Here is a 24,973-nt window from a genome sequence, read left to right on the forward strand (position 1 = left end):
GGCTTTGTGAACCTCCCCGAGGTCGGGGATCACCCCGAGCCCTGAACCTTAACGAGGCAACTCCACCCACAAGTGATTTGTTATACTGACACCTGGGACCGCTCCTTAGCTGCTGTTTCTAAAATCTCCCTTCCTGCTGACCAGGCTGGAAAGCATACGAAGATCAGACATCGGAGAACACCCATCTTTCGGAACTTTTTCGATATTGCACGTTTGGCACCACCGGGGCCCGCGGTGACAGGCGGGCCGGGCCCTCCCCTCCCTCAGCGTTTCCCGCCACGGCTGAGGGCGGGCGGGGCGGGGCCAGGCGCTCGCCCGGCGGGTTTGGCGCGCAGCGCGGCCCGCGCTCCCGCCGCGGCCATGTCTAGGCAGAGCACCCTGCTTCGCTTCTTCTCCAAGGCCGCCCCGCCGCCGGCCGCCGCCGAGCCCCGAGCCGAGCCCCGCAGCGAGCCCCGCAGCGAGCCCCGCCGCGCCTCGGGGGAGCGGAATGGCCTGCAGGCCGCCGGCAGCCCCCCGGGCGGGGCGGGCCGAGCGGCGGCGCGGCGCGGGGAGAAGGGCGCGGGGGGCGGCGCGGCCGCCAAGGGCCCCAGGTACCGGCGGGGACGGGACGGGGAGAGGAGAGGAGGGGAGGGGAGGCGGGACAGAGCTGCGGTGGCAGCGGGGCCCGCGCCGTGTCCGCGTCGTTGTCCCCCCGTCGCTGCCCATTCCCTGGATGTGGTGCCCGGCCGGGCCCGCAGCGGCCTGTGCTCCCGGCGGGACAGTGGGACACCTTCGGGGCCGGGGCGTGCGGAGGGGTTTGCTGTTCGGAAGTGGTGGCGTTTGCTGTTCGGAAGCGGTGGTGCCCTCGTGTTTTAAGTTTGCTTTCCCGTGCTGTATCAGAATGACACAGTGGGCCGGGCTGGGAGGGACAGCGAGGCGTCTGGCCCAACCTCCCGGTGCGAGCAGGGTCATCCCAGAGCGCACGGCACAGGACTGTGCTCGGACAGCTTTAATATCGCCAGTGAGGGCGACTCCACCTCTCTGGACAGTCAGTTCCAGTCGCACACACAGTTAAGAAGTTCTGTCGTGTGGAACTTTCTGCCCTTTGTGTCTTGTCCGAATGCTTGTGCCACCAAGGAAAGCCTGGCTCCATCTTCTTGGTAACCCCTCATTTAGATAATGATACATATTGATGAAGTCCCCTCAGTCATCTCTTCTCGAGGCTGAGCAGGCCCAGCTGCCTCAGCCTTTCCTCTTAAAAGACATCCCCATAATCATCTCTGTTGGCCTCTGCTGGACCTGCTCCAGGAGCTCCGTGTCTCTTTTGTGCTGAACGGTGGCAAGTGTCCCACGTGTGTCACTGGTTGTGGCCGTGGCTGGGGTCAAATCTGGGGAGGAGGAGAGAGCAAATAAAAGCTGTGTCAGCTGCTTTGCAGCGCAGGTAGAGTTTATTCATTTTTTGTAGCCTGAGGGTTTTTTAAGTCTTACTCTTTTCCTTAGTTGCCTGGTGAAAATTGGTTTCTACAGGAAAAGGGCATGTAGTGACAGGAGAAGGGGGAATGGCTTCAAACTGAAAGAGAGTGAGTCTAATTAGATATTAGGAAGAAATTCTTCACTGTGATGCTGGTGTGACACTGGCACAGATTGCCCAGAGAAGCTGTGGATGTCCCATCCCTGGAAGTGTTCAAGGCCAGGTTGGATGGGACTTTGAGCAACCTGATCTAGTGGAAGGTGTTCCTGAGCATTGCAGGGGAGTGGGACTAGGTGATCTTTAGGTTCCCTTCCAATCCAAACCATTTTATGATAAAGCTTTATCTCTGTGGGGATATGGCAGAGCTTGGAGGAGCAAATCAAAAAAGTTTAAGAAGTGTTGGTGGTGGTTTTAAGAACTGTGTAATCCAGGATGCACCCCATGGGAGGCTTCCAAATACCATGAGAGGGCAAAATGCTCAGCAGCAGTGTGCAGAACATTTATGAAGAGAGCTGTTACAAATGTTTGTGTTCCTTTAATTACACCTTTGTCCTCTCTGCAGTGTCTCCTGTGATTATTCTCCTGGGGACTTGGTGTGGGCCAAGATGGAAGGTTATCCCTGGTGGCCGTGTCTCATATACAATCACCCCACTGAAGGAACAATAGTCAGAGGAAAAGGAAAATCCACTCGAATCCACGTGCAGTTCTTTGATGACAGCCCTACAAGGGGTTGGATCAGTGTTAAATACCTGAAGCCATATAAAGGTAAGAGATAGAAACAAAATTGGTTGAAAATGAAAAATGTCACTTGTTCTGGAATTACGGTCTTGGAACATAGGATATATTTTTCTCCACAGAGAAAGAGCAGCAAAACCAAGAGTAGAATTGAGCATGTTTTGTGCTTTGTAAGTGACCAGTTTTGAGTGTTATGGGTACATTTGTATTTATACAGTTCTTGAAACATAAAACACTAAGCCCTTCTGTTTTTTAGATTAGAACAACTAATTAAGCAAACTTAAAGCTTGCTAATGTTTTAGAGATATTTCCTTTATTTCTCCCATCAGTATAAAAATTATGTAAGAGACAAATCCAGTATTTCCAGATTTATCCCTGAAATCCTTAAAATGTTAGGAGTGTCAAACCCAATTCTTAAGCAGCTGTTTAAGAACTGCAGTATATCCAGAATTAAAAGGCTAGGCCCAGAATATTGGGTAAAAAAAATTAATTCTGCTGCAGTGTTTCTTCTCAGCAGTGCAGCAGTTTTGTAAATAAAATATATAGCTTGAGAGTTGAATGTTGGTGAGGGCAGTGCTTGTAGTTACAGGTCAGAGTTGGTGTTTGTGATACTGAAGAAATTACATGGCTAACTAGTGATAATCAAATATAATCAAGGCTTAACATTTTGTGTAATAAATCTCACCTCTTTAACAATCATAATCCATTTTTCCCTTTTTTCATAATTTTATTGTTGCTGAAAGCTAAATCATTGGCCGTAAACTGTCTTGTTTTTGTCTCCTCTATACTTCAGTGTACTGCACTTCAGCCATAGTTTATAAATTAAAAAGGTAATGTTATTGCTATGAGTATTATCATAATTTATTGCAAGTAAATTGGTCCGTGGTTATATGTGTCTTTCCTGAAAGTATTTGAAAACAATCAAAGTATTTTAAGAGTTTGCAGTTGCATTTAGAAGCAAATACAGGTAAGGGGAATGAATCTGTTAACCCAAAGAAAATTGTGAAAAAGAAGTTTAAGCACAGATAGACATCTGTCACAGGAAAAGTGTTGAATGCAGAACAGAGTAAAAATACTTAAAATACCTGGTTTGCTTTAAATTCAAACAAAAAGCGTCTTTATACACAAAGGAAGAGTGTTAGATTCTTTGGGTGAGGAAATGGAGACATTTCTTCGGTTGCACTGTTTTTTGTACCTGAGCAAATGCAGACAGCAGAGTGCCAGACCTGTAACAGGTGGGCATGGAGAAGTGGAGGTGCATAGCTGTTGGTTAAGTGAATGTTCAGGTGTTGAGTGTGCAGATCAATTATATGAGAAGATTTTTCTCTTGACATTGTTCAGTCACATTTAATATTAATGCAAAATACTTTTAGACTGCCCCATTGCAGTTGGAGAACCATAAGGGAGGTCTGGATTGTTGCCTTCGTGCTGTTGAAGCAGCTGCTTGTAACTCTCTGCTTTGCTGCTGCAAACTCAGAGTTGATTGTGAGTAAGAATTTTGAGTTGTTTCTGGGGTATTTGGCCTCTTCCAAGTCTGCTGCCTTTGTCTGCCACTGGTTTAGAGCTGAAGCTTCAGTCAGTAGTGGTGGATGATGGGACCTGAAATCAGTCTGTAGATTGGTTGGCTTTGGGTTTGTGTCATGTGCAGGAGGAGCTGTGGTGCTCGGGGGCTGTGCAAGAGGGTGAGGGAATGGAGCAGCTATTAATAGCAGGCTTTGTTCCCTGCCCTGCAGTGTCAGGCTGAGTGGCCAGCCTGATTGGCCATCAGCTAATCTGGCTAATGGGCTGGGCTGGGTGCCTGGCTGCACTTAGAGCAGCAGTTTGGAGGCCAGCAGAGCTTTGAGGTCTGTGCCATAGGTGGCTTGTGTCTAGAAAGTGAAGATAACTGGTTGAACTTAGCTGTCATTGCTGAAATAGCCCTGTGGTCTCAGTCAGGACTGTGCTGGCTGCCAGTGTGAGGTGCTAAATTCAGTACTAACTACAGTCAGTGTGAGGGTGTTCAGAGCTCAGCTTAGGAGTGCTCACATGTGCTAATGAGTTACAGAAATAGAAGCAGTTCTTCAAGTGCTGGTGTAGGTAGGCATTTCATTTGTGAGTGTGTATACATTCCCCAGGGGTAGTTTATCAGCCTGAAGGAGTGATAAGTTGCTGTATTTAAGATGTGGTGGGAATGAGTGGTAGCAGCACAAAAGTTCAGTTATCCGAATATGAATGTTAGTTGCCTGAACGCTTTTAAAAGTGAACTATGAACACTGTTCATCAGTTCCTAACAAATCTGTGGTTTTTACAGGTTCATCAGATGGGGAGACGATGAAGGGAGGTATGTTTTACAGCACAAAGCCTGAAATTAAAAGAGCCATGGTGCTGGCAGACGATGCCATGAGCAAAGATAAAACCAAGAGGCTTGAACTGGCAGTATGCAATGAACCTTCAGACACAGAGGAGGAAGAGGAAGAAGTGGAGGTAAAATGTTTCTTAATTGCTGTAATTGGCAGAAATATTGCTAGAACTTGGAGGCTGTGACTTGGAACTAAGCAGGGACTATCCTGCAGTTCTCTGGTACTGTAATCACAGTTTATCTCCTTGTTAATCCTGCACACATATGTATCCATATGTCTTTTTTTGTACTGCTTCTGTGTTGTCAGTTCATATGCTGGTCTCCCATCTTTTCTAGTTGGAAAGACAAGTCTCTTTGGTGTTCTGTGTGGTAAGGACTGACCTCTGAATCTACTTAACTTCTCTGACTCTCTTCACTCATCATTCCATGGTGACCTACTTTTTCACTCGGAAATGCTTTTTTCTGGTGCATCATTTTATCTTCTCTATCATGGTCCAAGTTGCCCTAAGTTTGAAGTCTGAAGTTTTAGTGTGTCTTAATGCATAAATTTTTCGCTTTTTGACTACTCATCTAAGGCATTAAATTGAATTTTTGGAGCCCACCCTCATCTCGTGGAGTAGCACTAAAATGCCAGTTCTCGCACTGTTAACACCAGTCTTGGTGGAGTAACTAAAAATTGATGTTTTATTGTATTGTATTCATGTTGCGTTAATTCAGCTATTATTTCATAGCACCATATGAGCACATAGTCTTGGAATAGATTTCTTTGGAGAGGAATGGTATGAGGAAACTGTCAGTGGGATGGTGGTTTCCCTTAGCTCCTCATTGACTCAGTCTCCAGTGTGACAGTGTCCTGAGGGACAGGTGCCACTCTAGGCTAGGCATTGTGTTATATGCAGTGGCACTTTGTACTCACTCCACTGCTGGTTTTCCATTAAAGTTTGAGGCTGAAAAGGTAAATAATGGAGTTACTTTTCTTTCTCCTGCACATGCCATATTCTTTTTTGTGTAGTTTAAATGCTTTGTTAATCAGCATCACGTATGCACAGTAATGGATGAGTCTCTAAAGAGCACAAATAAGAATAATTATGCCACTGGCCAGTAGCAATTCGTTATGAGTTCTCTTAAGGTAGGTGAAATTGGCTGTGGCTCTGCTGTCTCTTGCTTGAAGCATCATAGGTACTGTGTACCTATGTACATTTTTGCACTTCTTTATGCAGCAGTATCTTTGTAGCCAGAATTATCTACAGACAAAATAATTTATTTTTCCAGGAGATGAGTGAAAATGCCTCAGGCGACAGTGAAGACTGCAATAGTGAGGAGGATGTGAAAAGCAATAAGCGAGTGATGAGCAGGGAAAGAGCTGTAAAAGCCAAGAGAAGGAGAGTGTTGGATTCTGACAGTGACCACGATGGCTCTGATGCGGAGTTCAAGCCTGATGGGAAAGAAGCAGCAAGCAGTGAGGAAGCCAGTAGTGGGGTGGATGAAAATGAGTCTTCTGACACAGAGACAGAGAGTGTTGCAGAGAGCCCCGTAAAAGTCCCTTCTAAACGAAAGAGAGGAGAGGTGAAAAAGCCTGCTAAAAGGAGTAGCTTGGGAAATGGATGTTCTGAAACTCCCAAAAGAGCAGCAACAGTCTCTTCAGAAGCCAAGTCTAAGCTGACATCGTTTGCAGCACCTGAAAGTTTTGAATCTCAAGCAAATGCTTGCAGTGGAAGCACTGGTGGCTTCTCAGTGTGGGAACACGAAAAGCTTGACTGGCTGCAAGAAGGGAAGAGGAGAGATGCGCGCAGGAGGCGTCAGGGTGACCCTGATTACGACCCCTGTACTCTGTACGTGCCTGAGGATTATCTCAACAAGTGCACGCCTGGCGTGCGAAGGTGGTGGCAGCTCAAAAGCCAGAACTTCGACGCCGTGATTTGCTACAAGGTTGGAAAGTTCTACGAGTTGTATCACATGGACGCAGTCACTGGCGTGAATGAGCTGGGCCTGATCTTTATGAAGGGCACCTGGGCCCACTCGGGTTTTCCAGAAACCGCGTTCGGCCGCTTCTCCGACGTGCTGGTGCAGAAGGGCTACAAGGTGGCGCGCGTGGAGCAGACGGAAACGCCCGAAATGATGGAGGCGCGCTGCAAGTCCGCGGGCCACTCCAGCAGGTTTGACAAGGTGGTGCGCCGGGAGATCTGCAGGATCATCACCAAGGGGACGCAGACCTACAGCGTCATGGACTGCGACCCCTCCGAGAACCACAGCAAGTTCCTGCTGTGCGTCAAGGAGAAGGAGGACTCGGCCGGGACGCGCCTCTACGGGGTCTGCTTCGTCGACACCTCCGTGGGCAAGTTCCACGTTGGCCAGTTCCCAGACGACCGCCACTGCTCCAGGTTTAGGACTCTGGTAGCTCATTACAGCCCTGTGCAGGTGCTGTTTGAGAAGGGCAATCTGTCAGTGGACACGCAGAAGATACTGAAGGGCTCACTTATTTCTTGCATTCAGGAAGGGCTGACCTCGGGTTCCCAGTTCTGGAATGCGTCCAAAACACTAAAAGTCCTTCTTGAGGAAGGATATTTCAAGGAGAAGCAGAATTCTGAAAATGGATGTTCTCTGCCCTCTGTAATCAAATCTCTGACTTCAGAGAGTGACTCCCTGGGATTGACTCCTGGTGAAAACAGTGAATTAGCTTTGTCAGCTCTTGGGGGATGTGTCTTCTATCTCAAAAAATGTCTGATTGATCAGGAGCTGTTATCACAGGCAAACTTTGAGGAGTATGTCCCTGTGGATATTGCTACTGCCAGAACCATGAGTTCAAGTAGTTTGTTTGCCAGAACTGGCCAGCGGATGGTGCTGGATGGAGTCACCCTGATGAACTTGGAAGTCCTGCAGAACGGAACCAATGGAACCATAGAAGGTACTTTGTTGGAAAGGATTGATTCTTGTTGTACACCATTCGGGAAGCGACTCCTGAAACAGTGGCTCTGCGCTCCGCTTTGTAATCCTAAATCCATCAACGATCGTTTGGATGCTGTCGAGGACCTCCTGGCAGTGCCAGATAAAATGTCTGAAGTCAGTGAGTCCCTCAAGAAACTGCCTGACCTGGAAAGGCTGCTCAGCAAAATTCACAGCATCGGGTCACCACTCAAAAGCCAGAACCATCCTGACAGCAGGGCCATCTTCTACGAAGAGCTCAAATACAGCAAAAAGAAAATCGCTGACTTTCTGTCTGCCCTGGAGGGATTCAAAGTAATGAATGAGATTGTCGATGTCATGGAGGAGGTTGCCAGCGACTTCAAATCCAGAGTCCTGAAGCAGCTGGTCACCCGCAAAGCCACAAATCCCGACGGCCGCTTCCCAGACCTGAGTGCAGAGCTCACAAGGTGGGACACTGCCTTTGATCACAACCAGGCTCGGAAGACAGGAGTGATTACCCCGAAGGCAGGTTTTGACCCCGATTATGACGGAGCACTGCAGGATATCAAAGCTGTCGAGGAAGATCTGCGGAAGTACCTGGATCAGCAGCGCAAGCTGCTGGGGTCCAAATCCGTGCAGTACTGGGGGACAGGCAAGAACCGGTACCAGATGGAAATCCCAGAGAGCGCCGTGTCTCGTAACCTGCCCGAGGAGTACGAGCTGAGGTCCAGCAGGAAGGGCTACAAGCGCTACTGGACCAAGGAGATCGAGAAGATGCTGGCTGCCATGGTGAACGCCGAGGAGCGCCGCGACGCCGCCCTCAAGGACTGCATGAGGCGCCTCTTCTACAACTTTGACAAGAACAGCAGGGACTGGCAGACAGCTGTGGAGTGCATGGCTGTGCTGGGTAAGAGCTTTCTTTGGCTGGGTAAGAGCTGTCCTTCTGACTGTCCTGGTTTGAAGGACAGGTGTCTGCCAATAAAGGCAGAAGCTTCTCTTTGAAATGGAGAATGTAAACCCCCTCCCTCGAAATTATTATAAATTTGAAATTAAGAGGCTCTCAGGCAAAGATATGGGAATTAGGAATAACAGTTCTTTACTAGGAAAATTAAAATGGAAATACAGTAGTACAAAAAACAATCCCAACCCTGACAGAATCAGAATACAACCTGACACCCTGTCAGTCAGTCAGGGTGTTGGTACAGTCCCATTAAATGGTGGCTGCATCCTCCTGCAGTGGCAGATGTGGTTCAGCTGAAGCAGTGCTCCTGTAGAAGGGTGCAGCCTTCCTCAAAAGTCCAGGGATGATGTGGAAAGGTCCAGCTTCTCCTCTGGAATCCAGTGGAAAGAAGGATAACTTGCTGTCCAAAATATCATTTTTTATCTAGGTAGGAAAGGTTTGGCTCCTCCCCCTGGCTGGAGCATCTCCCAGTGGGATGATGTAATTTTATCAGTCACACAGTGGGACTCAATGGGCCAGCAGCAGATGATATCTTCCTGGAGGGAGGATGGGTTGTGGAACAGATAAAGGTGATTGCCCCAGCTGGTTTAAAGATGGCCCATTAGCAGATGGTATGTGCCATGGAGATAAGGAATCACTGCCCCACCCAGCTTCAACAGATGATGATAGAATAGACATTTATGGCCACATCAACCCAACACACTGACACAGTGAAACTACCCCTGTGGTGATGAAATCTGATCTGGGGAGCTTGTTGCCAGCTCTTAACTTGTCATTTGAAAGCTCTTGATTGTGGTAACAGCTTTGATAATTAGCTGTGATTCCCTGTTTACTTCCTGTCGCTAAACAGCAGGACAGTTGCTGGGCCTTGTTTGCGAACTCTTCCTTCATTCCTGTTGTGTGGTTGTAGATCTGCAGCCAAGTTCAGTGTAGCCTGGTGGTCCTCACTGCTTCCTGAGCCTTCTGTATGGATTAGTGCTCCTTTCCATCTGAGCTGGAAGCTTTCTGGGCATCCTTTAAAAATGAAAGTGCTCAGTGTCAAGCTTTGAAGAAGGTAGTCTACTAAGAAGGCTTCCCCAAATTGTCCTTAAATTTCTGACATAGAACAATCTCTTGCATTCCCTTCTCAGGACTGGCATACTTCTGTCCTGTGCATTTTCTGCTAAGATGAAGCACTCTGAGAGGTCTTTGTTCTTTGTTTCTGAATGCCACTAGAGCAGAAAAGGGAGGGCAGGCAGGGAGTGTTGGCTGGGAATGGATTTGCTGGGAGAGCTGGGAAGCAGTCACATCAGCTACACCACAGCCCAGGGCAAGTGCTGAATTGGTTCCCAGCAGAGGGGACTTCAGTGTCCAGGCTCAGCTGTAATGTGTGTACATAAAGTCTCTAAAATTATAAACAGTCTCATTGTGTAGGTGATCAGCTTTTAGAACCTCAGGGCTCAGCTAATTGAGGGTATTCTGCTGCTGTTTTCTGCTGGACCAACAGACTTTCAAGCAGAATTAGGATTCTTCACAAAGTAACTCACTGTCACAGAAACTGGTTTCCACCTTACTTGTTCTAAATTGGAAAAAAAAAAAGGAAGAAAATAGTATTTTATGCATGTACTTTTGAAATTAAGTGGTGTGTTAAAGACTTAACTAAAATAACTATAGGGGAGTGTTTTTATCTTGACATCTGTAGAAATCTGGAAAGAATGAGGAAACACACTGTAAGTATTCCCACCTTTTACTTGTTCTGGGTGTTTACTTGTTCTTGGGTGTTTCCCTTATGAGGAAAATGGAATAAAATAGAAAATTGTTTCTAGAAAATTTCTGTTCAATGAGTAAATGAAGAAATCTGAAAGTGTGACTGACTGGAATTTCCCTTAATTTTCTAGATGTGTTGATGTCCCTTGCTCACTACAGTCAGGGTGGAGATGGACCCCTGTGCCGACCTGAAATCCTGCTGCCTATGGATAATGCTCCTCCCTTCCTGGAACTCAGAAACTCCCGCCATCCGTGCATCACAAAAACTTTCTTTGGGGATGACTTCATTCCCAACGACATTGTAATTGGCAGCAAGGAGGAGGGCAGCAGCAGTGAGGCCTCCTGTGTGTTGGTAACTGGCCCCAACATGGGTGGCAAATCTACACTCATGAGACAGGTGAGTGTCACGTGTTCCAGGGTACTGTGGGGTTTGGTAAAGGAACTGCAGGGCCTGGCTCTCATGGGGGTCACAGCAGGTCCCAGAAGTGGGCTTCAGGGTATGTACCATTGCACAGGCTGGTAGAAAATGCCCATGTTCAGACAGATTTTCTGCTTTAGGGAGGGATGTTTTGTTTGTCCTTGGAGAGGAAAAAGTGATTGAGTACTGTTTATCTTTTTCAAGTTACTTACCCAGGACTTGGCATCAGCTGGCAAAAGATGCTTCTGCAGGTTGAACAAGATGAATCTAGAGATCAGCAGGGAGGTTGCAGTATGAACACTGCTTGCTGTGATAATTTGTGTTTTGAAGGCTTTCAGAGTAGCTCAGCCGTGCCAGAGATGACGCTGCTGCAGCCTGGAGCTGTTAAAGCAGCGGGAAGCTTTATGTACTCCAGTCCCTGTTTCAGGGGAAACACAGCTTCGTGGCCTCGCTGTGTGTGGCACTGGAGCTGCAAGCAGCAGTGCAGATGTGAGTGTCCCTGTTTGCTGTGCAGGCTGGTCTCCTGGTGGTCATGGCCCAGCTGGGGTGCTACGTGCCCGCGGAAGCCTGCAGGCTCACGCCCATCGACCGCGTGTTCACGCGGCTCGGCGCCTCCGACAGGATCATGGCCGGTGAGTGTCTGACACTGCACACAGCGCTGCTGCCACCAGCCTTCTGCCTGCCTTGAGTGGCAGGGTGGAAAGGGGACAGTGTTTTCCAGGCAGAGCTGGGCACTCCTCTCTTCTTCAGAGTGGAGACAGGATTGCACTGAGGCTTTTTTTCATGTGTGTCCCCATTCAATTTTTGACAGACTCACGAGATTACTTCCTAATTGAATTTTAATATTAAAAGCCTAACTCCCAGCTGGATGCAAGTCTGAGGAGTATCTTTTTGTAGAATTGATTATATTCTCTCATTTATACCTTTTTCTAAGTGTTCTGAAATAGGATAGTGAAGCTGTTGCACAGGACTTGTTTTTCTACCTTGCAAGGACTATAGAAGTCCCTTGTTTCAATCAGAATGCCTTATGTTTGATTTCTTCTGATGAGGAAGAGAGTCAGATATCCTCCTTGGAAGCAGTAGTTGAGAGTTCTTGGAGTATTTTGTTCCTTCAATGGAGAGGAAGACACAAGTGGAGGATGACATGACAAGTGAAATGGTAAAGTCTGCCAGTGGTGATGGGCAAAGTGCCACTGGGCTAGAAAAATAAAATTAGTGTTGTGATAAGAGTACTATCACTGCTCATTTAAGGAGGGCAGAGATTTCCTGTGATCTCTCTGCTGAAAAATGTGGGTCAGTGAATATGAAAGGAATTAAGCCCACTGAACTTGCTGCACAGAAGGAATTTGGAAATGAATCATTCTGAGTTCTTAATTAAAAAAAAATATTTACACTTCCCAAAATCAAGGCTTTTCTTTGCAGCTAGAGAATATTATTAAGGCTTTCTTTCCCCAGCTTGTCTCCATTTTGTTTAATTTCACAAGAAGGAATCAAAAGTGTGGAAGAATACTTAAGTGCTTATGGTAGAGATGAGAAGGGCCCTTCTTTCATGAGCGATGGTCTAGCAAAATGTAGCATTTTCAGTTTTTTTCAATTAACTGATAACTATTTCTGACATCTCACATCGTGAGGATGAACACTGCACAGAAAGAGTTTTGAAATCTGTTCTTGATGCATTTGTGATGCACACTGTGTAGATAGGAAAGCACAGCAGAAGTTCCATGGCAGTCACTTTGTAATGGATGTAAGTGGGACTTTTATGAAGTTAATCTTTTCAGTAATATAATTTTAGGGCTTCATTTTCTGAAAAGAATAAATGGTTATTCTTTAATATCATTGAAAACATATTAAATCCTGGTAATTTCTTTAAATAAATGCAGAAAATCAGGATTGGTGGACACTGCTCAATAATTCATATTGGAAAACTTATGTTAGAGCAAAGCAGTGCTCATGCAGCATGAATACAGAAAATAAATGCTTGCCTTTAATGGAATAAATTGCATTAATTGCTGCTACTTGTGATTATTTGTAGTGATCCCCACAAAGAACAAGTAAATCCCAGCTTTTTAACTGTGGCTTTATCATGTGGAGGGTTGTGAATAATTGTGTACTTCTGCTCATAATCTGCTAAAACCAATTTCAGGTGTAAATTTCAGGCCTTGTATTATCTGGGTTGCTGAAACTCCCATGAGATGCTCAAGCCTTAGCAGCAGAATATTGCTTTTGCCATACTTCATTTGAGGACAAATAAAGCCTTTATTAGCCAAATTGTTCCCTTGTGACCTCACAACCAAACCGGTAATTCCAGTCTCTCTGATTTTTTTCTTGTTTTTTGACTGGAAGGCCACACACACCTTTGGCCTGTCCTGTGCACTTAGAGCAAGAAAGGGACAAAAATTTTCCCCATCTTGTAGTTTTTGTGCCCCTCTTCTTGTCCAGCTGTTATTTTTGACTGGTGCTATTAAGTTAAGCAGGTGTGTTGGCCTAAAAACTTAATTGTGCCTCTGTCTATATCTGTACTCTAAAGGAGTACAGCCAAAACTTACTTTTAATGGTGAATGGGAACCTGCTGTTTTCACACTGGAAAAACAGTGTCATGTTTTTGCTCATCTTCAGTTTGCTACTGAGTTTCACTTTAGCTTAACCAAGATTCTAGTGCAGATTAAATGAGGTTTTAGTTGTGGTTCTCATGTATTTGACTACTTCATGGCTTTTTTTTTTTTTTTTTGTCATTTCCTTTAAAGGTGAAAGTACCTTCTTTGTTGAATTGAGTGAGACTTCCAGCATTCTGCAGCATGCAACAGAGCATTCCCTTGTTCTCGTGGATGAACTGGGTAATTAGACTATTTTGTAATAGATGGAAGCTAAATCTGAGGGATGAAAGACTGGCTGCAAGGTTTTTGGGCTGTCTGAATGGCAGCCAAGCACACAGGGCCAGTTTCATCATAATGCTGCTGGTGTTTAACTGGTGTCTCAGCCTCTCTAACATGAACACATCTTGGGTGCCCTGGGAACTCATCACCACCTCCCACCCACAGTCATTATTACCCTATTTCCAGCTGTGGTTTCCTGCTTTTCCTTTGCATAATTACTTGCAGCAAACCTCAGGAGAGCAGAAAGATCTTTTTTTCTGCAGTGCAGAGGAGGGTGATTGTTGGGGCCAATTCTCTGGTCACTTCCCAGAGATGGCTCTCACCTCCTCTCATGGGAGGGGAAAAAACAAACACTGGCAATGCATTGCTGCATTTGTCTGTAGGGCGTCTGTGTCTCCAGCAGCATGTGAGCTGTGGATGACTGGACTGTGCCCCGGTGTTGCTGGGTGCCAGAGCTGTCTGTTGTGTCCCCAGGCAGAGGCACGGCCACGTTTGACGGCACGGCCATCGCGAGCGCGGTGGTGAAGGAGCTGGCGCAGAGGATCCGCTGCCGGACGCTCTTCTCCACTCACTACCACTCCCTGGTGGAGGACCATTCCCACAGCGGGGCCGTGCGCCTGGGCCACATGGTACGTGTGTCAGCACGGCATTTCTCCTGCTTTGCTGTGCTCTTCTGCCCCGACAAACCGGTCTTGTGAGAACAGGACATGATATCCCATGCATTTCTTAGGCTGCAGGTCAGTATTGCAAACTCTCACTTGTGATTTGCTCTTCCCAGGCATGCATGGTTGAAAATGAGAGTGAAGATCCAAGTCAGGAAACAATTACGTTCCTGTACAAGTTCATTGAAGGAGCCTGCCCAAAGAGCTACGGCTTCAATGCGGCAAGACTTGCAGATATTCCAGAGGAGGTCATTCAGCAGGGGCACAGAAAAGCCAAAGAGTTTGAAAAAACAACTCTGTCACTGAGAATATTTAGGTAAGGCCCTGGCTTTCTGTATCTAAGTTGCAAATTGCTTATAGGAACCCATTTTAATATTTAGGCAGTGGCTTTTACTCAGTCACAGCACGAGAGGCAGTTACAGCTGCTTTTGTGAGGGCAGATATGATGAGCAGTACTTTAAGCCTTGGGTCACTGCCAGTCTGAATTTGCACACAGAGGTGCTGGGGGGGCACTGCTCGCAGCCTTTAAACCAGGCCCAGCATCCACGTCTCCTACAGCTGTTGCAGGAATGGGTATCTTAAACTCTGCCCCTCAGTGTCCATGTCAGTAAAAGTGGTTATTCCCTCAGGTACCTGTGCCAGGTGGTGGATGGAGCAACCAGTGATGCAAATGCAGTTCGGAAACTCATGGAGATGATCAACCGGCTTTAGGAACTCGCACGGGTTTCTCAAAAAGGTGGGAACAGACAACATTATGATCTAATAAACTTTATTTTTTAAAAATGACCATTTTTCCATTGTCTTTCCTAGGAAATTAAACCCTTTAATTCATACCTACCCTCTACATAATGGTTATTGAGTACTCCACAATATATTAAGTCTAGATGTTATGGTACATGCATACACTTTCAGGCTGTTGATTACCCACTGTCACCAATACACATAAATGGAAAAAAGCTATGAAACTGTATAGGGCTGTATATATACTTGTCTCAGCTTCATTAGAGCAGGAAATTGCTGTGATTTCCAGCAGGTTATGTAAGTAATGTCCAGACTGTTCAAAAAAAACTATGAACAGAGTAACGTACAAGACTGTTTTGAGGAGACTTTCTACTGTGTACTTTAAAACATAGTAAAATTTCTTTCACAAAACTTAGTTACATGGGTACTTTGTTTTATAGTGCATTATAGTCTAGGAAGTCTCATTAAAACACTCGCTTTTCTTTCTTTTGTTAGGGTGGTTTGAGTACAGACTATTGCTGGGGCAGGGGAGGAGATTATTCTAACTTCAGAGGACACCAGAAAAATTGCTGGATATAATTTAAGATTAGTGTTTTCTCTTTCATAGAAAGAACGTACATACTGGGACATGAGTACAGTTACAGCAAGTCTAGGTGTGCTAACAAAACAGGACACATTCAAGTACAATAAGATTTTTTGCTTGAAATTAGAAACAAACTACATGAGATTAAAGCATTAAAATCATATTTCTCAATCTGAATAAATGTTAAAAAATCAAAAGAAATGCAGAAGTGCTAGCTCACATTTTTACCATGTTACAAAAGCAATTGGTACCCATGTCCATAAAGGCAGCAACAAAGAATGCTGCTTGTCTACAGAATAGTACTACTGCAAATTGGACTGCGTTTTCAATGCTACTTGTAAAAACACCAGCTCTCAGAAGTTGGTATCTGTACAAAATTGCAGCTTATTTTTCTTCACTTCTGTCCCTTCAAAGTCTTTGTTTACACAGTAATGCTAAAACGCCCAGTTCTGTTATCCTGAGTCAACATATTGCCACTTTCTTTTTTGGTAGGTTGAGCTCCATAGTGTCAACACCTCACACATCCGCTTTAATACAGTCTCTTTCTGCAGAAATGGGCAAGTGTAACTTCCTCCAAAAAAAAAGTTTTAATAGTTATGATATTAGAATGGCAGGACTTTCTTTCTGAAAAGGAATTCAGTTGTGCTGCAATGTATTAGATTCTATAGGTGGAGCAGAGTCATATAGTGTATCTGTATCGTGTGTAGGCTCTCCGGCGAGCGTACAGGGATTGGACAGTGTTCCAGCACCACAGTCACAGAAAAACCTACAACACAGAGAGACAGCTCTTAGTGGCCATTCCCTCCTGCTCTGGGAGCAGCCCCACGCCCTGGCTGGAAACATACCTATCATGTCTAATGAATTCTACGTCATGTCCTTGATGGCACTTCTTGATGCAGTTCACACAGATGGCGTTACGGTCTGTGGTGTTGCAGGTGTGACATCTGGAGGGAAAAGCAGCATGTTAGGCAGGAACCAAAACCTGACCAGCTCTCAAGGGAAATGCTCCAGGAGGCTGGATGGCCAGAAATGCACTGAAGGAAAGAGGGTGCACAGGACTGCAAAGTTTGAGAATTTTACACAAACTTGGACTTCACAGCACACTTTTTGTTATTTGTGTCACAAACACAGTTGTGCTGTGCAATCCCTGGGGCTCAAGTTCACAGAAACAATCTCTTTTCCTCAAGCCCAAAGTCAATTCCAGAAAATGGGGACTTGTTAAATCCTCTTCTGTTGCAGCTGAGGAAGAGCATTCGTTTGTGTGTTCACTGACACCCAGTGACTGTTCTTAGGGGCCTTGCTGGAAGAGAAAGGGGTTTATTGGAAAGCCTTACTGTAGGGGATGGGAAAGAACCTGTTACCTGTAGAAGTCATGCATCGGGTAGCTGGTGTAGCTTGAGATCTTATATAAACACTGGCCTCTACTGACAGCTTTCTCTATGGCATCTTGATTGTTCATTATTTTGTTATCTGTTGGGGGGAAAAACATCCAGAACTAATCACATCTGGATCAATGACTTTATATTTTTTTCCCTTGAGGCATTGAAGCAAAGGGTCCATTAGGAACAGTTAGTTCTATACCCACACTTCAGTTTGGCATTTAAGAATATAAAATCCTCAATGCCCGCGTGACCAGAGTGCCATGCACTCCTGAAGCAAGTAACACTGTTCCTCTTTGCACACGTGGCTTGAAATACCTGATAGCTTCCATTTAAATACTCTTCTTGAACTTGGCTCTTAATGAATGCTTAGAGACACACAAGCCTTCCTAACAGGTCTAAGTTTTCTGCTGAGGAGCCTGAAACCCAATGTGTTTGAAAGCCTCTCATTTACCATAATGCCTTTGAAATATCCCTTAGAAAGAGGAAAAGGATGGCTCTTTCCCCAAGAAAGTTTAAGAATAAGGTACTTTCCAACATAATGGAAGTGGTAATTAGGTCTGACCCACTCCAGTACTTCAAAGATGTGTCCAAGGCACAGTTAATTTGATTCTCTCTGTTACTCAACTACTTGATCTTTTGTCTGGTCCCAAAGTGCACCTCAAAAAGTTTTGCCCGCTCCCAGCAGCATCAGAGCACCAAGTGATGCCATCAGGAAGCCCAGGTGCTGGGAAGCAGGGAGCCATAGCTTGTGTTTTAAGAGGTGCAAATCATCCACAGGAAAGGGTTTAACAGCTACAGGCAAATATGTAAAAATCCAGCAAATGGAACCTTTTTCTTCCTGAACTGTCTGGCATTCAAACCACCCTGCCCATCTCAACCAAGAGAATCCTGTTTCATGCATACTTCCCCACTATACAAGGGAATTTTATATATGTGAACTGTTCATATTTTCTAAAAAAAAAAGTGTTCAGGATTGTGAATGTTCATATTTTTAGATCCTGTTTCTTTACTGGACACTTCCATTGCACTCAGAACTGGAGTGTGAGATGGGCCAAAGATAAGGAAACAGCTCAGAAGTGATTTTGGGACAGAAGAGCTGATCACAGAATTTTAATATGACAGCAAAACCTTAAGTTAACTTTGAAGGCATCTAAATCTTAACACATGTGGTCATTACCTTCAGCTGAAACTTAGTCAAAACTCTGCTTAAGGTGGTACTAGCTGTGAACCACAGAGTATGATAAACCTAAGACCCAGCACCAAACAAGTGACCAAACACAAGCCAGGAGGACTTGGGCTCACCTTTCATTGTGACATTGACACCAGATGCTAGAAATAAACCTCCAAAGCGGTTGTTGAAAATCTGATTGCCTTCTAATGTTGCAGTCGCATGATTTGTTATTTCAATACCTTTAGTGGGTCAGGGGAACAAAGAAGAGAAAAGAGAGTGGCAAAGTTAAATCCCTGGTGGTTGTGCATTTGTTCTTCTCTTGTAATCTACAGCTTGGTTGGTTGGTTGGGTTTTTTATAAGCTGTCACAAACTCAAGGGGAAGAAAGGAAAATTACATAGCTACAAAACTGCACTGTAATTTGTTATAAAACTGAGGTTCAAATGCTGCTTTGAATGTTTTCAAATAGCTACTGGCTGGCATGCATGGTTTCTGGGAGGAACAACACACTACTGGTTTATCTGGTAATAAAATGGTACTATGATCATGTTTATTTTCAAAGGGGATATGATTTTTGAGTGCTTGGAGCTGTCATCTTCATGTACATTTGAAAGTTCTTGTGCACATACCTTACCCTTTAAAAATATATTTTTTAAAAAGTTCTGAAGATGGGCACCTAAAATTCATTTCGTTAATTCTTAGCTTTTATCAGTAACCCATGTCTTCCAAGTCATTTGTCCGGGACTGCTCTTGACAGCAACCTATCCTTCCCCCCCACCACACTGAAACAACACCTTTAGAGGCTCTTCTCAGAAAACTTGCTTCTTCTGAAAGAAAGATGGGAGAAAACTCAAGAATGCAATTTTAGATGAAATGGAATGGAATGCAAGACGTATGAAACTGTGATGATTAAACAGTAAAATTGTAAAAAATCACTGTTAAACATTCCTCATCTCTTTTCGAGCAATAAATGCTCATTTTTGTAATTTTTCAACTTTGTGGAGTGAGAAAGTTGAACTTGAGATGCAATTCAAAGCTCTTTAAAATGTATATTTGCTCAGTTTCCTAGGTTTTAAAGCAGTGATAAGATATTCATACCAGCATCCAGCACACCAACTAGTAATATATCCTAGACAACTTTACCAATTGCTTCTAAAATAAAATAATGAAACATATTTCACAAAAAAATGAGAAAACAGAATATGTGTCATTTCTCAACATGCTGTAATTCCAAGACTGCTGAAAATACACCCTGACTACAATTCAGAATTTGGAATTCTGAATTCTTTTAGAATACACTGAAGGATATTCCAGTCTCTTAAAACCATGGGTAATGAAGCTAGAGTAAACTTTGTTAAGAGCTCACTCCTAGCTTCCAAATTTGATTTAAACAGCACAAACCTGCAGCAAATCCATCAAATATTCGGTTTTTCCTTAGCACAGGGTGGCTATTGGTGCTGATAAGAACACCAGCTTGAGCATTCCTGAAGATATCATTCTCTTCCAGAAGACCTATGACAGACCAACAAATGTTACATTTGAACTTGGGAGTGTTTCCTGACCTGTAACCTTTATGTGAAATATTTTCAAAGGATCTTATGTGTCACAATCCTGCTAATAACTCCTTTCATTTCGAGAATATGCACAGCAGCACTGACATCAGTGATACCAGTTTAAAGGAGTTCTCAGTGTATAATTTTGGAAGTGTATTTTTTCAGTACACAGCCTGGAATTTGCAATCATAGGCACCACTGCAGAAAACTAAGTTTTTCTGCTTTCCTAATTTTTCTAATATCTCTCCTTGTTTTCTAAAATTAGCAGACTGCCAAAGCCATTTTTGTTATAGGACAAGATTACTTTAAAATGCTGAGTTAAAACAGTCAGGGGATTTCAGACAGAAATCACTTCTGAATTTACAAATATATAAAAGATTCCTTGAAGATCTGTGGGTCTTTTTCCCCCTGAACCTTGGCAGAACCTAAACTGCTCAGGTGCATGATTTTGATTACATGATTTGAATCCAACACTGTTTCAGTCAAGTGGCAAAGCTTACAAGAGCAAATGGGATATAAGGACTGTCCTAAGCAGCAATCTAACAGTTATCTTGGATGAGATTAATTACCTCTCTGCCTCCCACAGATTTTAGTATTACTAATGTAATTAAGGCTAAAAAGCATTTTAGGGTATGTTCACTATAACTATTTTATCACTTCAGAAGACAAGAGCTGTGTTTCTAAAGAGCACTTTAAAAATAACACTGCTTAGACTGAAATTTAACTCTTATCCAGAATATTCAGTGAAAAACAGTAAGGGAAAAAGTTACCTCTTCCCCCATTAAATATACAGATGCCTCCATCTCTTCCATCATGGATTTTATTTCTTCTTAGTGTAGGATTACTGTCTGTTTTAATCCATACACCAGCCATTGCATTATCAAAGATTTCATTGTCTTCTATAAATCCAAGCCCTAAAATTGAAGGAAGGGTGGGGGAAAGAAGTATAATAAGTGAGATTATAATATAACACCACAGAACACAAACAATTCTGGATAAACATGAAAAACAAACCTACCAGAATTATAGACAAGAATACCACCATTCTGACCACCCCAGATCTTGTTGCGTCTAATTTTGGGGTTGCTTCCAGTTCTGGAGTGAAATGTAAGCAAAGAAGTCATTTTAAGGTCATTAAAAAGAAGTAATTTATAGTAATTTACTATATCCCAAGGCCAGACATCTCAAACACCTCCAAAGAAGTGCCCCATGGATCTCACTGCTTAAAAATCTTAGTAAAATATAGTTCTTTCCAAACATAATTTAGCTTTACAGACTTCAACAGCCACATACTCCAGTCAGTGCCCAGGCTGTATTTGTAACTTTCTTGTAGGTTAAAGCAGAGAGTATTCTGACATACTGGATTTCAGAAAAAGTTATTTTTATAAGCAAAATGACAAGAACAGCTAAAAAGACACAATAGAGCACATAACAAGCTACATCTGTTTTGACAAAAAATCAGAATAAACGTTACCTTATCTGAACCCCTGAGTACATGTGATTATAGATGTCATTGTCTTCTAACACGCCATGTCCATTGTCATAAAAATAAACTCCAACCTAACACATCAAGAATTATATTATTAGTTCCAAAGTAATGAGGCATAAAACCACAGGACTTTCTTTTCTTGTAACCAGAGAGCAAAACTCACTTGTTTCCCACTGTGTATTCTGTTTCTCCTCAAGACTGGAGTGCTCCCTGTTGTCACCCAGACTCCAGCCAATGTATTGCTGTAAACTTCGTTTTCCTCAATCACACCTTGTCCTTTTTCATGCTAAATACAAGATGGTTTAAGAGTTAAGAAAACCTGCTAATCACCAATACTTTTTCTTCCTGCTGTACCCATCCCTTTCACCCTGACTTCTTTACTGTAGCAAAGTAATTCCTTTCCATTTTTCACTTTTTTTTTTTTTTTTTTTTTTTTTTTTAAATAACAGCATATCATGATTTTGAATATTTGCCATGAAACAAAGAACACCCTGCATGTAAATCATTCTTTTTCAAGGCTCTGCAGTGGTATTTGTAAATGTCTGCTTGCTGTTGGAGAGGTGCCTCCCCAGTGATGTGCACTCATATGAAAGCCCTGTCTCAAACCTACACCCAGATGAACAAAAAAACTGGTATGGCTCTCAAGGTCACTATCCCCACCACACGTCTGGACCCAGAGGTCAAACAACAGTTTTCTCAGTCAGGGGAAGGAAGTGTTCTGGTTAAATTTACTCAATGAAGAGATGAAGCTGAACACTTGCAGCATTAGCTGGACCTTAGGTAACCTCTGGCAGAAAGACAGACATATTTCTGAACATCTGGTATTGCGTAAAGGAACCTGACACCTCTTTCAGTTCAGTTAGCAGAGCCCTTGCACATGCTGGGAACTGTGCTTTATTCCCACTTTTTCAATACAAGAGTTGCAATTTCTATCATCCTGAAGACAGTAAAAAAAAAAAGTCTTCACTGTGGTTAGTGGTAAACACATTGCACTCCAAAAGAGCTGAACAGACTTTTTCTTTTAAATTATGACATACTACTATGAAAACTAAGCTTTTCCAAAAAGCTTTCAACCAAGCAGCGATAAAATTCTGTAATCTATCTCCTTTTAAATATTTTATTCTGTAATAGGAATAATTTAGTGGCATTCATAAAAGCCTTCATCTTTTAAATAGCAGCACTGGCTTCAGTTGCTTACATGAACATGGTTTATAACCTAAGAAGCACTGTAAGCACAAACATTGCACAGAGGTTACTTTTCCCCAACATTTCTAAAACAGAACACAGGTTCCTGTCCTAGGCTGCACTTACTACATAAATTCCTCCATGTTGACCATCATGAATCTTGTTGTGTCGAACGATGGGACAGCTGTTTGTTCGAATCTGTATTCCTGCTAAGGCATTACCTGTCAACAAAAGTGTTATTTAATACAACTTACACATTCATTTTTCTCAGAAATCAATATGCAGCAAGCAAATCAGCTTACCATAAATGTCATTTCCTTCAATAAGGCCTCTTCCATCACCAAAGATATAAACACCACCTTGATTTCCATTAAAAATTGCATTGCCCCTAAGAAGAAAATCAACATTATGAAGTTAGTCTAATACACTGTACAATACTACATATGTATGTAGTGGCCAGGACTGTACCCCATTCAGACTTAAAATAAAGAACCTATGCTCTGTTGTTTTGAGAATATCGTACCTCTAAGTGCACACACAAATTAAAAATGCAGTTCAACTGAACACAGAAATTTCATTTCTACACATACAGGAGTATTTACAGCTCCTCATAATTTAATTAAATTAAAGTGCACTTATCCTATTCCCATCAAATCTCTTCTGTGTAGTAAAATAATAATGTGGAAAACCATACCTTATTGTTGGGTCACTGTTTGAGGTAATCCAAACACCAGCAAAATTGTTTGCATAGATTTTGTTCTCTATGAATTGTCCTCTTCCTTTTTCATGCACATAGATTCCTCCAGTCTGGCCGTGATGGATTTCACACCGCACCACTGTTGGGTTGGCATATGCTTTCACTTCAAAGCCTGCTATCCTGTTTCTGTGGATGTTGCAGCTTTCAAAATAACCCTTAAGACAGAAAACATGCAGTTTCCTGTAAAAGTCCTTTTTAAAATGAAGGTTATTCCCTCCCCTCCCTCCCCTTTAAATTCAATCCTCATTTAAAAGGAAACAGTACAAAAACTGACAACATGTAAGTACTTATATAGCTAATTAAAACAACTGCTGACACTATATAATTTCATTCTTCCAAAAATAAAATAATGTTTCAGAGACACTGTTTTTGTATTGCTATTTATGACTACTCATGGAATACCAAGAAAAAATGGCAACTCTAGATATAGCACATTGAATAGGACTCAGTATCAGGTTTCCTCAGCAGCTCCTAAGGATCAGACTCCTTTTTAAAGGCCACAGAGCCCACAGGCCAGACACAGAAAGGACAGTGCTACGGAGAAGACTACTTGCTTGTTTTCAAACCCTCAGCTATACACATTTGGCAAAAATATGATTTCTTAGGAAGAAGTGTGCTAAATTTCTTTGAAACAACTGATCAAAAGTGGAATTCCAGTATTTTTTCCAGAGTTGGATTGGTCTGAGTGGCTAAGTGGTACAATATGTTCTTTTTTTCCCCTTTTTTAAAATGGTGCACACAGAGACACTGTTACAATAGCAGTAGACCTACAACACAATTGTATTTAAACAAGAGCATTATAAACAGTATTGCTATAGGCAGGGAAGAAAAAGGCCACTGCACAAAGCCATCCCAGGCATGCTTCTTCCATGCCAACCATGGAGCAGCACCATGAAGTGGCCCACCTGAAAATTCATCTGGAAAAATAATTGTTTCTGGCCTGATGATTTCTCCAATTCTACTTCCAGGGCCTTGCTAAGTAACTGTGTCAGCTCTTTCACAGCATTTTCCTCAACATGGTCCTAGAATATTTTAATATTCAAATTCAACCTATTCTTAAGGTGAACTTTAATGGTATGTCATGGCCATTTTGCCCAACCAGAAGAACAGAAACTAATCTGAAAGACAGGACGAATTTCTTACTGGAGATGGTAGACAACCACACCAAGTGATGTACTGTAATTTGTGGATGGCTTAGATACAAGCTCCTAAAAGATCTAACCCAAGAGTGTCTCCAGCAGGCACCATTTTTCCTGTAGCCACCCAAGTTAGTTATTTAGACCTGCTCATTATGAGACTTGTTATACTTGTGCACTAAAAAAAAACCCCAAAAAACAAAAACAAAAAACCCCAAAACAAAACACCTTCCCCCTCCCCCCAGTTCCTGCTACTGCTCAGAGTAACTGGATTCCATGCTCACATGATCCAGGAATGTCTCAGGCCTGGAGTTTCTACACCTATCACGTGGAAATTCCTCAATTTACTGCCAACCTAGGCAGTCAGAACTCTGTTTCACTGTGCTGTGAATTGCTATGGGACTCCATCAAACGCTGACTATAAAAAATCAGGAATACATCCAGTTTAAGGAGGAAATCAAGGCAGAATGCTCTTCTCCCTACTCTGAAGATTGCAGTCAGGAAAGGCAGTGTATGGATTAAAGATTCTCCAAAAAAGTACTATCCATGTGAACAGCTTAGCTCCTCAAACTCCTCTGGGTAACAAAGTCAATTGGAAGACACCTATTTTCTGCAGATATTCAAATTATGCTTTTTTCAAGAACTTTGAAGAAATCCAATCCTAAGTGAGTTAAGATGGTTTCAGAGTGCTCAAGGAAGCTGCACACTAACAGCCAGGGGAATCCAAAGATCTCCTCAGAAATATACCTTCACGTCAACAGGCAATCTTTTGACTTTTTATCCTGAAAGGAGTCACTTTTTTCCCCCCTAATTTTCCCTTAAAATGAAGCCCTCAGAGAAACTTACTTAAAATGATAATATGGTATATAAAGCCTGATTCTCCTGATGGA

At 43.3% G+C, this 24,973-nt stretch overlaps 2 protein-coding genes across 3 annotated transcripts in view; one reads left to right on the forward strand and one right to left on the reverse strand.

The window, feature by feature from the left end:
- Positions 1-324: 324 nt before the first annotated feature.
- Positions 325-14,873, forward strand: MSH6 (mutS homolog 6). The gene is made up of 10 exons (XM_056486772.1): positions 325-590; positions 2,013-2,215; positions 4,476-4,648; positions 5,796-8,334; positions 10,266-10,531; positions 11,067-11,184; positions 13,297-13,386; positions 13,900-14,054; positions 14,204-14,403; positions 14,717-14,873. The coding sequence occupies exons 1-10, from the start codon at positions 361-363 to the stop codon at positions 14,796-14,798; spliced, it is 4,056 nt and encodes a 1,351-aa protein (XP_056342747.1). The 5' UTR covers positions 325-360; the 3' UTR covers positions 14,799-14,873.
- The window catches only part of FBXO11 (F-box protein 11), a 69,726-nt gene continuing 59,592 nt past the window's right edge, over positions 14,840-24,973 (reverse strand). For both annotated transcript variants that reach the window (XM_056486773.1, XM_056486774.1), the window contains exons 12-23: positions 22,885-23,102; positions 22,493-22,578; positions 22,317-22,411; positions 21,169-21,291; positions 20,991-21,076; positions 20,535-20,611; positions 20,287-20,430; positions 19,365-19,475; positions 18,096-18,203; positions 16,773-16,881; positions 16,257-16,355; positions 14,840-16,177 (exon numbers count right to left, since the gene is read on the reverse strand). In XM_056486773.1, the coding sequence (XP_056342748.1) occupies positions 16,048-16,177; positions 16,257-16,355; positions 16,773-16,881; positions 18,096-18,203; positions 19,365-19,475; positions 20,287-20,430; positions 20,535-20,611; positions 20,991-21,076; positions 21,169-21,291; positions 22,317-22,411; positions 22,493-22,578; positions 22,885-23,102 (1,386 nt within the window). In that variant the 3' untranslated portion in view covers positions 14,840-16,047. The remainder of the gene's footprint in view (positions 16,178-16,256; positions 16,356-16,772; positions 16,882-18,095; positions 18,204-19,364; positions 19,476-20,286; positions 20,431-20,534; positions 20,612-20,990; positions 21,077-21,168; positions 21,292-22,316; positions 22,412-22,492; positions 22,579-22,884; positions 23,103-24,973) is intronic.

Source organism: Oenanthe melanoleuca, chromosome 3, assembly GCF_029582105.1.
Source record: "Oenanthe melanoleuca isolate GR-GAL-2019-014 chromosome 3, OMel1.0, whole genome shotgun sequence".
Taxonomy (NCBI): domain Eukaryota; kingdom Metazoa; phylum Chordata; class Aves; order Passeriformes; family Muscicapidae; genus Oenanthe; species Oenanthe melanoleuca.